The sequence below is a fragment of the Natator depressus genome, chromosome 22 (assembly GCF_965152275.1).
Source record: "Natator depressus isolate rNatDep1 chromosome 22, rNatDep2.hap1, whole genome shotgun sequence".
NCBI lineage: Eukaryota > Metazoa > Chordata > Testudines > Cheloniidae > Natator > Natator depressus.
Genome location: NC_134255.1, coordinates 10,517,111 through 10,530,815, shown reverse-complemented (window position 1 = coordinate 10,530,815; position 13,705 = coordinate 10,517,111). Strand labels below are relative to the sequence as shown.

General features: G+C 42.5%; 1 protein-coding gene across 1 annotated transcript in view; it reads right to left on the bottom strand.

Annotated features, from left to right (window-relative positions):
* Nucleotides 1–206: 206 nt before the first annotated feature.
* LOC141975930 (uncharacterized) overlaps nucleotides 207–13,705 on the bottom strand; it is a 31,047-nt gene continuing 17,548 nt past the window's right edge. The window contains exons 19-23 of the mRNA XM_074936634.1: nucleotides 11,559–11,668; nucleotides 10,639–10,754; nucleotides 4,257–4,386; nucleotides 2,616–2,747; nucleotides 207–752 (exon numbers count right to left, since the gene is read on the bottom strand). Coding sequence (XP_074792735.1) covers nucleotides 534–752; nucleotides 2,616–2,747; nucleotides 4,257–4,386; nucleotides 10,639–10,754; nucleotides 11,559–11,668 — 707 coding nt within the window. The 3' untranslated portion in view covers nucleotides 207–533. The remainder of the gene's footprint in view (nucleotides 753–2,615; nucleotides 2,748–4,256; nucleotides 4,387–10,638; nucleotides 10,755–11,558; nucleotides 11,669–13,705) is intronic.

Sequence of the window (13,705 nt, the reverse complement as noted above, 5' to 3'; positions counted from 1 at the left end):
GAGAGGCACATAATTTATTTTGCTGATGGGCAGGGATTTCCTACAATGTATGTGAAGAGTTTAATTTCCTACTCACTTTTTGTCTCACTTATTGAGAGTGGTACATTCAGAACCAGTGAACCAAGTTAAGAACATTGATATCATTTTCAGCCCTGCACAATTATGGATGATTAACAGTGAGTAGGAATACATTTGAGTCTATGCCTTCACAGCTGTAAAGAATGTATATATGTAGGAACTACAGCATGCATCTATCAGTGTGCGTATGAACATCTCTCTCTGTACATGTGCATCTGTTCATGAACATATGTATTTGTATCAAACTGTATCCATTAGTGTCTTTGTTTCTGTGCATGTATTTATCTGCTGATAGTGCCCAAATAACCCAAAACATGCATGTGTGCGTATTGAAGGTTGTGTATCCTCATATATGCATGTCACCGTGTGTATGTACATGTATGACTGTCCCATGGAAATTTGGTGCACAGTGCTCTTCGTCCCAGCAATGATGGAACATCATCAGTTGGATGCTTTTAGCTGGTACAAAAGGATTGCTGGAGTCCTTCAGGAGATGAGCTGGTAGCCGTTGTGGTTTGCAGAAGATGAAACAGCTCAGATTCTGTGTCTTTAATTCTCTGAGCAACACAGCTCCTCTTAATTTCCAGCAACTGGGCCTGGTCTCTCTTCGCGGCCCAGGATTCTAGCTGCTCTGTGAAGTGTTGTGCTTCCTCCTCATGAATCCTGCCCAGTGTCTGCCATAAAAATGTAAAATAAAACAACAGCACACTCCCATGGAGTTAGACAGCAGCAACTAGCAGCTACATCTTTCCTGAGGCAGCCTGGTTTAGTGGGTAGAACGTAGCACTGAGAACCAGGAGACCTGGGTTCTAGTGACCTTGAGCAAATGAAAAACTGTCAATCACATGTCTGTACAATACCCGCCTTTGTAGAGCACACCAAGATCAAGGGTTCAAAAATGCTTTCGATGTGCAACTATGATCATCCTTTGCTTATAGGGAATCCATCCTAAGACCCAGATTCAGTGGGTATGTCTACACTGCAATCAGAGGTGTGATTACAGCACATACATAGACATATCTGAGCTAGCTTTCATGTAGTTAGCTTGGGCACCGATAGCAGTGAAGATGTGGCAGCACTGAAGTCTGTGCCGTTGCTTTTTGAGTTAAGTGGATCAAATCTAGCTCAGGTATGTCTATATGTACCGGAGTCACACCTTCATTGGCAATGTAGACATACCCACTATCTTACACTGACTATTTTGGTTACCAAATTATAACATTGGTCATCATCTATTAAAGATTCACAGCCACCTCCAGGAATATATTCCATGTGGAAGCCATTCCCTTTATATCCATATTTTTGTCCTCTTGTTTACTGAAAGGGACATATTTGCATAAAGAGAACCAGGATCTTCATTCTCCTGCTGGTTAATCCCCACTGCAAGTCACAAACCTTGGTTGCTTCATAATCCATCTCCACAGCAACTATCTGTGATGCTACAAACAGAAAGCTCTGACAGGTGAGCTCTTAGGAAATAGAAATCCTATATTCATGCAACTGCTCACTGTGACAAGATATGAAGGAAAAGAACAACAAGAAATGAGAGACAGGAGTAGGACTAGTTCTCAACTGAATGTTTTTCAAAGTTTTCTACAGAGGGCTCTGGAAAGCTGCAATTTCATCTGGAGTCTGTAGCTACGTGCAATGTTTGGACTGTGATTAACTATACCTTTCAATACTTCTATAGCAACATAAAAGTTTGCAAAGTGTTTTACATGTTCCAATGAATTAAACCTCAGAACTGCTGTGAAAGTATCACTTATAGCCCATTTTATGGATGTAGAAACAGAGGGAGAGAGAAGTAAAGTGACTTGTCCAAGATCATACATGGAGCCAGGCAAAAATCTGGGAATAGAACTGAAGAGTCCTGATGCTGTTCCCTGCTCAAACCACTAGTCTACACTGCCTTACTGTTCTAGCAAAAGCTGATCTTATGGAGACCCACATACATGTTATAAAGTTATCCGACTTCTAGATCACACCATGCCCTGCTAGGGGCTTAGAGAAGTTTGGGTTCTATTAATAACCACGAAGTTCAATAAGCTTGCAGAATCGAAGACCAGCTTTCCTCTCCTTTTCCCTGTGCTTCAGCAGATATCTTGTTTGGCTGGATCTGCACAGGTAAATGTCTGACCGTCTGTTGCCACCTATATTCTGGGGCTAGTTTCCTGGAGCACAGGGTTGTCAGCCTGCATGAAGCAATGATGCCATGCCATTTGTGTCACAACAGGAGACTTAAGTGATGGGAACACAACCTTACAGGACAAACTGTATGACAAAAGACTTATCCTGGAGAAAAAACTTTCCCCTTCTCTGATGAACTGAACTCATGATACTGGAATTGATGGGTCTGCAGGAAAGGAGACAACTGGTTCAGGGATGTCTGAACTGTTCACTTATCCTGGCTCTTCACCCTCACCTTTTGCAGCACAGGAGGCTGAATCATTAGGGGCCGCACCAAGGCGAAGGTGAGCTGTTGTGGACACCTCTGTGAAGCTGGTAAATGCACCAAGTCTATGAAAAGTGGTTCATACCGCAAATGATTCCTCCTGGATTCTGAGCTTCTGGTCCAGTAGTTCTTCCTCCTTCTGGCTTGTCAAGGCCTGCACTGTAAGCTGGAAGAACTCCTCATTTAGCCCATCCAGCATCTTCTCCAGCTTCACAACCTTCCACAAGAAAACACAGGCTATTGAGACCCTTCAGTCAAAAGAGCCCTCCAGTGTGCAACCAAGCCAATTGACACTCAAAGAAACTGAAGCCCCGATCCTTTCCACATGGAAATACACAGCACTTGGATGCAGAGGTGGAATAAATATGATAAAAAGTGTTGGAGAGCTCACATTACCTAATCGCAGCCTTTCCCAGCAGGAGTCCCTGCTGGGGATGGTAACATGTGCAAGCCATGTGGGAGGTCACAGGTGCTGTAATACCATCAAGAAGAAAGAGTACCAGAGCAATGGCTGTGAGTACAGCCCCCGGGTTGTCTTACCAAGAGTGACAATAGAGAGTGGTAGAGCAGTGACACTGGGGGGAGCACCTATTCTCTTCTAAGAGTTGGCTGTCTGTCTGTCATACTGACAAGGCTTTCAAAACTTACTAGAAATTTTGTGTGCCCATCTTTCAAGGGGCCAGATTTCCAGAGTGCAGGTGCTTAGCACTTTCAGACCTTCTTGCCCCTTTAGGATGCATTAAACCACGCACCTCAAAACTGAGGCAACGGTGGAAATTTTAAAATAAAAGACTGGAAAATGTCATAAATTCAATTTCTTCAATATATAGGGGGTCTAATTCTCCTCTCTCTTATGCTGCTGAAAACCAGGAGTAATTCCACTGACACTGGTGGAATAACATCAGGGAAGAACTGAATGAGCTGAAGGAGAATCAGATTGTCACACAGTGGCTGGCACCTGTGAATGAAGCAGGTACAGCTCTCTTGCGCCACAATAGGGGCTCCCAGTTTGGCCAGTTAAGAGGGTGAGCAGCACCAGAGGCTATAAAAGGTCAGGGAAAGACCTGGTGAGTGTCATTTAAGAAAATTCAGGAGACTGGAGGGGGATCTCTGGGGAAAGCTGCAGAGAGCAGAAAGTTCTCAGTACACCCTCTCTGGAAAGAGGGAGGAATTATCAGGAAGTCAGTGAAGGGTCTAGCCAGCTGTCCTTCCTGAACCTGAGACAGTCAAGGCCAGAGAAGGCTGGAGGCTGAGAGCAGGAGAGGAAGATGTTTTCTGACTCCTCGAGCCAGAGACCTGAAGCCAGCGGGCCAAAGAGGCTGCTCTGAAGAGCTGGGGCATGGAGAGGGATGCTGGGACTGGGTTGGAAAGCCAGGTCATGGCGAGGAACACGGGGGCTGGGCTGGAGAGCCGGGGCATACTGAGGGACACCGAGACGTGATGAGGGATACCAGGGCTGGGCCAGAGAGCTGGGGCATGGAATGCCAGAGCTCTATTTGATGTATTGCCTGGATTACGGTGTTGGTATTTGTTATATGCGTGACTTTTTCTTCTGTAATAAATTATCCCCACAAGGGCCATTTGTACTCAAGGACACTTTGGACTATTTCTGGGGATTCTGGAGGATGGAAAGTAAGATGGGTGGGCCTGTCATGCCATGGCGGCAGGAGAGCATGCCACGTGGGGTCGCCCTATGATACAGGCCCACAGCCTATGAGCAACTGACCTCAATGCCAGAGGAATCTGCATTTCTCTTATTGCTCTCACCACTCCACTTCATTGCTCCTTTTCTCCCTGAACTTTGCATCATATCTTGAATCTCCGCCTGAAGCTGAAAACATCGGTAATGTTGCAACCTAGACACAGAAAACACAACATGTACTTCCAGTATGACTCCTCTGATCACCCTCCAGAGTCTCCATTTTAATTCCTTCTTCACCTGCAATAGACAGGAAGGGAGTTGGGGAAAGAGGATGAGAGAGTGAACGGATTCACTTGCAAACTCATCGCAAGCCTGGAAGCAAGTCTGATAGAGTATGTCTACACAGCCCAGGTCTAGAGATTTCAGCTAGCAGGTCTTGTGCTAGTGCTGTAAAAACAGCTGTGTAGACAGTGCTTTGAAGCTGTGGCTCGGGCTCTGAATCCCACCCCTTTCCCTAGGGCCCACATAGCTTCAGTAGAGCAAAATCTGACTACTTCATAGTTTCCTTTCTCCAGAAAAAGCTATTACAACTAACAAAGCTACTCAATATCCAGCACATTCCAACTCTCCCTTGGCTCTGGGTGGGTTTGACACATTTTGGGCACCTGTTGCAGGTCCATGCAGCATAAGTACACTGTGAAATTTGTCCTACAGAGAACATTCATATGGCATAAGGGGTGGAACCAAAAGCAAGCAATGAGACTCCCACCATTTTTGTGTGTGTGGAGAAGACAGTCTAATAATGCTAATCGCTGGGAATTTCCCCCGGCTATTTAGCTTAAATATTCCTTAGCTCAGTCTCATCTTGTTATTCCTTCAATGGTCCATCCTATCGCAATCCTCCTCCCGCCTTGGTATTAGACCCTTCATGTACCTGTAGATAGCTGTCACATCACCCTCAAGCTACGCTGCCCATTTTTCAGTGGTAGCTCTTTTAATAAATCATTGCAGAAAGCCTGCAGTGTTATTTGGCTCATAGAACTCTTCCTGGCAGATTGAAGGAGAAGGAACTGCGACATCTCTCATCCTCATTACAACTTTACATTTATATAGCAATAATTTTAATAAAGTACTTTACAAATATTAATTAAGTACACCTCATAGCCCCTGATGTGAAATAAGTAGGTCATATTAGTTCCATTTTTTGCAAATGGGGAAACTGAGGCTAAGACGGGGGAGGGTGAGTCACTTGCTTGACTATTAGAACCCTAGAGTGCACAGACCAGTAGACCACACCTCTCTCACTGCACGCAAAGCATTCTCTGGGATCCTTTCCAGGGCTCATAGTCAGAAACTCAACTCGGATGCAATATCAGTGGCAACAGCTGCACCCATGGCTTTGATCTGTATCCAAATGCAACTTTGAAAGCAGAAGCAAAGTAGACTAACACAAGAGTAGGCGAGATATATACCAATTATCTAATTAGGCAAAAACTCAATATAGGAATGTACAGCACTTTTGCGCTGTAATTCCACATGGAGCAATTAATAGATTCACAGATTCAAGGGCAGAAGAGATCACTGTGATCGTCTAGTCTGACCTCCGATATAATACAGGCCAGAGAACTTCCTCAAAATAATTCCTAGAACAGATCTTTTAGAGAAACACCCTGTCTTAATGTAAAAATTGTCAGTGACAGAGAATCCACAAGGATCCTGGGTAAATTGTTCCAATGGTTAATTACTCTCACTGTTAAAAATGTACGGCTTATTTCCAATCTGAATTTGTCTAGCTTCAACTTCCAGCCGTTGGATTCTGTTATACCTTGCTCTGCTAGATCAAAGAGTCCATTATTAAATATTTATTCCCTATGTAGGTACTTATAGGCTGTGATCAAGTGAGCAGTGCCACCCTTTAACCTTCTCTTTGCGAAGCTAAGTCGAGTGAGCTCCTTGATTCTATCCCTATAAGGCAGACTTTCTAATCCTTTAATCATTCTTGTGGCTCTTCTCTGAACCCTCTCCAATTTATCAACTTCCTTCTTGAATTGTGGACATCACAACAGGACACACTATTCCAGCAGTTGTTGCACCAATGCCAAAAATAGAGGTAAAATAATGTCTCTGCTCCTAATTGAGATTCCCCTGTTTACGACTCCAAGGATCACATTAGTCCTTGTGGCCACAGTATTGCACCGGGATCTTATGTTCAGCTAATTATCCACCACGACCCCCAAATCTTTTTCAGAGTCACCGCTTCCCAGCATAGAGTCCCCCGTCTTGTAGGTATGGTCTATGTTCTGTATTCCTAGAGGTATACATTTACATTTAGCTGTGTTAAAATTCGTATAGTTTACTTGCACCCAGTTTACCAGGCGATCCAGATTGCTCTGTATCAATGATCTGTGTTCTGCACTATTTACCACTGCCCCAGTTTTGTGTCATCTACAAACTTTATCAGGGATATTTTTTTCTTTTCTTCCAGGTCATTAAAAATATTAAATAGAGTAGGGACAAGAACAGGTCCCTGTGGGACCCCATTAGAAACACATCTGCTCCATGATTATTCCCCATTGAAAATTATACTTTGAGACCTATCAGTTAGCTAGCTTAATCCATTTGATGTGGGCCATATTAATTTTATATTGTTCTAGTTTTTTTAAAATCAAACTGTCATGTGGTACCAAGTCCAATGCCTTTCAGAAGTCTAAGTATATTGCATCAACACTATTACCTTTATCAACCAAACTTGTAATCTCATCAAAAAAGATATCAAGTTAGCTTGACAGGATCTATTTTCCATAAATCTATGTTGGTTGGCATTAATTATATTACCCTTCATTAATTCTTTATTAATTGAATCTCCTATCAGCCACCCCATTATCTTGCCTGGGATTGATGTCAGACTGTCAGGCCTATAATTATCCGGGCCATCTCATTTACCCTTTTTAAATAGTGGCACAATGTTAGCTTTCTTACAGTTTCTGGAACTTCCCCAGTGTCCCAAGACTTATTGAAAATCGACATTAATGTTGTCAGCTGTCAGCTCTTTTAAAATTCTTGAATGCAACTTATCTTGACTGACTGATTTAAACATGTCTACCTTTAGTACTGTATTTACTCGTTCATTAGCCCATTTGTTTATAAGCCAACCCCCCCAAGATGGATAGGAAAAAATAGTAAAAACTGTATGACCCTTTCATAAGCCAACCCTATATTTCAGGGGTTGGCAAACTTTGGCTCCTGGCCCATCAGGGTAAGCCTCTGGTGGGTCAGGACGTTTTGTTTACCTGGAGCGTTCACAGGTACGGAGCCCCTCAGCTCCCAGTGGCCACGGTTTGCCGTTCCCAGCCACCACTTCCCACAGCTCCCATTGGCTGGGAACGGCAAACCGCGGCCACTGGGAGCTGAGGGGCTCTGTACCTGTGAACGCTCCAGGTAAACAAAACGTCCTGACCCGCCAGCGGCTTACCCTGATGGGCCAGGAGCCAAAGTTTGCCAACCCCTGCTATATTTTAAAAGCTGGTGTCACAGGAAACCCTCAAAAGTTTTGCTAGAATTATTTTAATGCAATTTAATGAAAAACCTGTTGTTGTTATAATAATAACTGAACAAATATGTATTCACCTTCAAAATTACAGTCAATATTTAAAATCAGTAAATGGATATTTAAAACAAGTAACTTAGAACAATATGAGATTTTAAAAAGTCTTAAAATCCTTCAAAGTCTGAATCAGTCTCTGATTCACCAAACAGTTCATTAAACTCTGCTTCAGTCACAGCTGCACCTGCATTGTCATTGTAGACTTCAGACTCAGATTCCTTCTCATCATCAGCCTCTGTTGTGTCATCATCAAATATGGCACCATCTTCTGACCCGTCGAGTGCATTGCTGATACAGCATTTCCTAAATGATTTTTCTATCATTTCCGAGGGAATGGACACCACACGTCCTTGATCCACTGGGCGACCAGATTGATTTCTGGCTTCATAAGATTCCTGACTTTCGTCAACTTTGCCATGCCTGAGCACATCCATTCAGACCACATTTTGCGTAGCCTGTCTTTAAAGGGTTTGTTCAGGCAGACATCAAGCAAAAAAAATATCAAGACATTGTAGAACTGAAGTTAAGCCTCCAAGTATTACAGCCAAAGTAGTTTTCATATTTTTGGCCACATTTTTCACCTCATCCATCTTGTGTGCCCTGAACATGTCCCAGACAAGCATAGCGGGTTTCTTGAAAAGTGCTCCTGGTCTCTGATTCCACACTTTTTTCAGACATTCAGTAGTCCCATTTTCATTCATCCATCCCTTTTCATGTGCACGTACGATGACACCAGCAGGAAATTTCATGATTTTAGGCAAGGTTTTTCTTTTAACAACAACAACAACAGGAGGGAGCTTTGATCAATTTGCCCAACATCATAAAACCACCGTATAATGGATTTTTTCATGGCCAGTGGTTTTAATTAAAACTGTTTTTTCACCAACACCGGTTACCATTCTGTTGCTCGGGAGATCGAATGTCATCGGTGTTTCGTCCATATTTCCTATTTGTGACAGTTCAAATGCATATTCCTTTTGATATTTTATAATAAACCTTTGGAAAGATTCGATTTTTTCTTCCAGACCTCTCAGCAGCTTTTGCGCTATCTTTGTTCGCTGACGAAGCCAAGAGACCATGACGGTTCATGAAGCGAGTACACCAACCCGCTGATGCGACAAACATTGATGGCTTTACTGACTTGTATTTGTCATCTTTCGACATTTGCAGAGTACACAGACCAATTCCAGTTCTAGTGCCAATGTACCCATTTTGTCGACATTCAACAACCCAATTATGTAGGTCTTTCTCCAGCTCAGGAAATGAAGCGCACCTCGTTGGACATTTTTTCTTGCTTCTTGGCATGTCTTTTCGTGTTGTTTTATGTTTTCGCCAATCTCTTACTTGCTTCTCATTGATACAGAATTCACGAGCAACAGTGCAATTACTGTTTGCTTCTGCATATTCAACAACTTTAAGTTTGAACGCTGTGTGATAAGCAGACCTTTTTCTTTTGATTTCACTGTTGTTCGTTTTAAATACTAGTATGAAAATAGATTATTATTATTGTAGTTACAGATTTTTTAGGACTTTATAGAGGAATATCACCTGCTTTATCACTGTCAAATTATTATTGTTCTTTGTTTATTTCAAAGCAGCCCTGTAGATTGGCATGTCTGTGGCGATAACAGGCTATTTCAATTTTATTAGAGATTCTATCTCTATATATTTTCACATTGGCTTGAGGCTTATGAGGTCCATTGGTAGAAATGTATGAAGAGATCAAATTACACACCAGGACTGACACCAGTGCTATAGTACTATCGTTCATTCTATTTTTCTGATTGGCTTGTAAGGCAGAGCATTTTGTGAAATGCATGGGTCAAACGTCATGCAGATCTGCAGCACTGCTCTTTTAGTATTCCGTTCAAACCAATCTAGTCCACTAAACAAAGCCTTTGCAACTTTAAAAGGCTGCAGTATTGACATAAATAAATGGGTCAGCAAATTTTGGCTCCCGGCCTGTCAGGGTAAGCCGCTGGCGGGTTGGGATGTTTTGTTTACCTGGAGTGTCTGCAGGCATGGAGCCCCTCAGCCACTTCCCACAGCTCCCATTGGCTGGGAACGGGCGAACTGTGGCCACAGGGAACTGAGGGCCTCCATGCCTGCAGACGCTTCAGGTAAAAAAAATGACAATGTATTAGATATTCAATTCAATGATTTCATAGAGTTTAAAATCATCAAATTTTGGTGTAGACTCGTTTATAAGCTGACCCCTGCTCTTTGATGCATCACTTTTTTACCAAAAATATTCGGCTTATGAACGAATATATACGGTATCTCTTGTTTAACATCATCCTGAGATACTAGTGGAATGGAAAGAGTGTTATCATCATACAATGAGACTACTTCAACTGTCCTTTCCCAAATACAGAACAGAAATATTTATTGAACAATTCTGCCTTTTCTGCATTATTATTGATAATTGTAGTATTTCCATCTGCTAACGGACCAATTCCACTGACAGGGTTCTTTTTGTTCCTCATATACTTAAAAAAACCCCACCCAAACCTCTTCTTATTGTTCTTAACTCTGGTGGCCATAGATTTCTCCTTGTGTCCCTTCCCTTAAAATTTGTTTCCACAATTCCTATCTTCTGATTTATGTTCACTACTATGAGTTTTCCCTTTTGTCAATTATCTCTCTATCTCTCTAGCTAGCTGCCTTTACTTCCCCTCTAAATTAGGTTGTTTTTTTAACCAAAAAAGCCTTTTTCCTTGACTGTGGAATCGTGTCTTTTGCGCCATCTAGTAAAGTGTTCTTAAACAGCTCCCGATTATCATCCACATTTTTCTGATTCAATTCTTCCTCCCAGTTGATATGGCTCATAATTGTTTTTAACTGTGTGTTGATCTCCAGTACCTCTCATGTTGGGATTTCTCAAGGAATTGGGGATCTGGTGACATTCGGATGCTCAGAAGTTCTTCAAATATTGTCTGGGAGTCAAAGCATGTGGATGGTTTGTCTTCTGCAGGATCCTAAAATGAGCACCAAGAGTAAGGAAACAACAGTGTAAACACCAGAGGGTCAATCAAAAGAGCAACGTTTCTTCTGTGATCACACTGTATACTGCAAAAGTCCTGCAGGGAAATTAACTAACTAACCTGATGAGGATTGCTGCCTCTCATTGCAGAATTATTGCCATTCAGAGGTTCTTTATCTAAACTAGCGATGGACACACACCACTAAGTTCAGATCCAGATCTAGAATTTGAACAATCCCCATGGTTTAGGAGACTTCAGACCTGAGGTTTTATTGTGTGTCTGATTCTACTCCACATACAAAGCAAATACGAGGGACAGTAGAAGGCCACTCATCTGAAGAAGGCATTCTTTAAGCTTTGTAGACTAAGGGTAAATTTCTATTCACTGCTCTGTACTGTGGATCACTATTCATCCCTGAGATCAAAGAGCACTTTGGATGTGGAATGAGAGCAGAGTATAGACTCCCCCTGAAGTTTGAGGTTCATGCTTCCCATGTTTCACTTTTGGGTTGTTAAAAGTGAAACTCAGCAGTACCTCCGAGCTTGGTGCTGATACCATGTAAACCCGCTAAAGTGTAATGAATTCACATCAAAACCATCAATCAGCCCCAGATATGCTCAGGAGGTTTCTTAATGCATCAACAAACCTTGCATGAAATTTGAATTTGCAACAAACCCAGCTAAACCAGGCAATTTTGGGTGTATTGGAGCACATTTCACACTGCTCTAATCCACTGTCCCCTTGATCTGCATGTGTGATTTTCACTGCCACTAATGGAAGTCACATAATCTCAACTACCTTCTCTACTGCTCCCCAGGAACACTGGAAAAAGGCATTGGCTAGAGCTGTGATGCCTCTGTTGAGTTCTATTTGAAAGCAAGAATGAGCACTGGCAGCTGCTGTCGATCCTGGAGAAAGACAAAAGTAGACAGAGTCAGACCCCATTCACACCACTCATCTTTAGCGATCAGAGTCCTTTTAATCCAATCGTGTAACCTTGTTAGCCATTAAATAGCCTCTCCACTGAGTGCACATGGTAGCAGACAAAATAGCAGCAAAGGCAAAAGTAACCAAAGCATCTGTCCAGCAGAAACAGTTTTAGAAAGAATGGAGGATGACAGTGAGAGACACAGGGTCTCCATACACACTGAGGAAGTTTCCCCAAACACTGCAGTTGGGTTTTACAACTAGTTTATGTGAACCAGGTTTAAAATCAGTAAGAATTTGTAGAGACACATCCCCACAGTAAACAGGCTGATAGTGTCAAAGGGACTGTGGCTGGTGGAACCACAGGACAGCTACAACTAGAAACAATAACTTCCTTCTCCTTTACTAATGCTAATTAGCAAGAGATTAAACAAAGAAAGAGAGAGAGAGAGAAATAAACAAAAATCCACGCCTCATTGCAAAAACAGAATTACACATTGTAATGGCAAGGATGAAGTTGGTCAATCTGACAGTATAATGTTCAGAATGCCACAGTAACATTGTACGTGTGTAATACATTGTGTTCCAATGGAACTCAAAGTATGTCCTACACTCTGTAGGTCTGATTTTCAGGGATGCTGAGGACTGCAGTTGTGGTGGTAGGCGCCCATCACCACTGAAAATCTGGCCCTATATGTGTAGCCGCCTTCCAGTGATGCAAGGGGGTAACCAACAAACCAAAGACAAGCTGTAGTTGTGGGACAACAATGTTCACCAAGGACATTGGGACAAACCCCTATTCTTACAAAAAGTGCCATGAGATCTTTAGGGCTTGCTTCTATTCTCACAAAAGAGAAGCAAGTCCTTGATGTCCACATCAGGAAGATGGGACCTTGGCTTTTAAGGCAAACTCCATGTTGGTCAGAAGGATGAAGGGCTGAGCTGAGCTTAATGGTATTTGAACCTATAGTTCCAGACATTTCAAACCTGATACTCAGAGTCCTGAGACAACCCCTCTGGCCGCCGGTATATGGAAAAAACCAACAGCCATGTTTCTTTATGGGGAATGTCTAACTTGGATTGATGATGATGCTATCCTAAAGTTAATTAAAGGAATCAACCTGGATACTCAGCAGCCTGCCAACCCAGCTAGCAAATGTATGCTACTTTCACTATCCTTGGACATGTACAACCCATCTAGCATACACCTAGACCTATTTTCTACATATATATATATAGATATAAACAAAAGCGTAATTAAGTTCAGTGACCAGAGGGGGGAATCTTGAGATTGGGGATGATCTAGGAGCTTTGGGATTCAGCTCCATTGGTTTCAGATCAGTAGCTCAAAAGCAGCATAGAGACTGCTAAAACCCATTAGCTGAAGTTATAGAAAGTGGCTCTGAAGCATCACTGAATTCCAAAGCTCTGCATGTGATGGGCAGACATTTCCTTGTTGTGTGATTTGCATAGTAAATTACAGGGTAGATGCATGCTCTCTTTCTCTTGCCAATGATCCACTGTGACGCACAAACACCACTAGCTGCTTTCTGCAGTGATGTAATGATAGTCAGGCGTTGGAGCTATGGAAAAAATTGTGCAAACACCTTTAAAGAACAGACCTGTTCACTCATCAGCTCTGAAGCTTGCAAAGGGATAGAAAATAAGAGTGAAATCAAGGCTAAATCCTCAGCTGGTGAAAATCAGCATAGCTCCATTGACTCCAAGATTTATTTAGACTGTAGGGTCTTTGGGGCAGGGACTATCATGTTGAATTTGTGCAGCACCTAGCACAATGGGGTTCTGGTCCATGACTGGGCACCATGTTAATACAAATTATAATTATAATTTTAACAGCTGGAGACCTGGCTCTCAAAGGATTCAAACACTCAATGAAAGCCTCCCTTGTACTGGGCTGTGATCCTACTGCTGGAGAGTGCCCAGGGCCTTTGAAGTTACTCCTCTGTTCCTAGTTTTGGGCCTCAGTATCCAGGCCAGAAAGGGCCCGAAGGATCTGG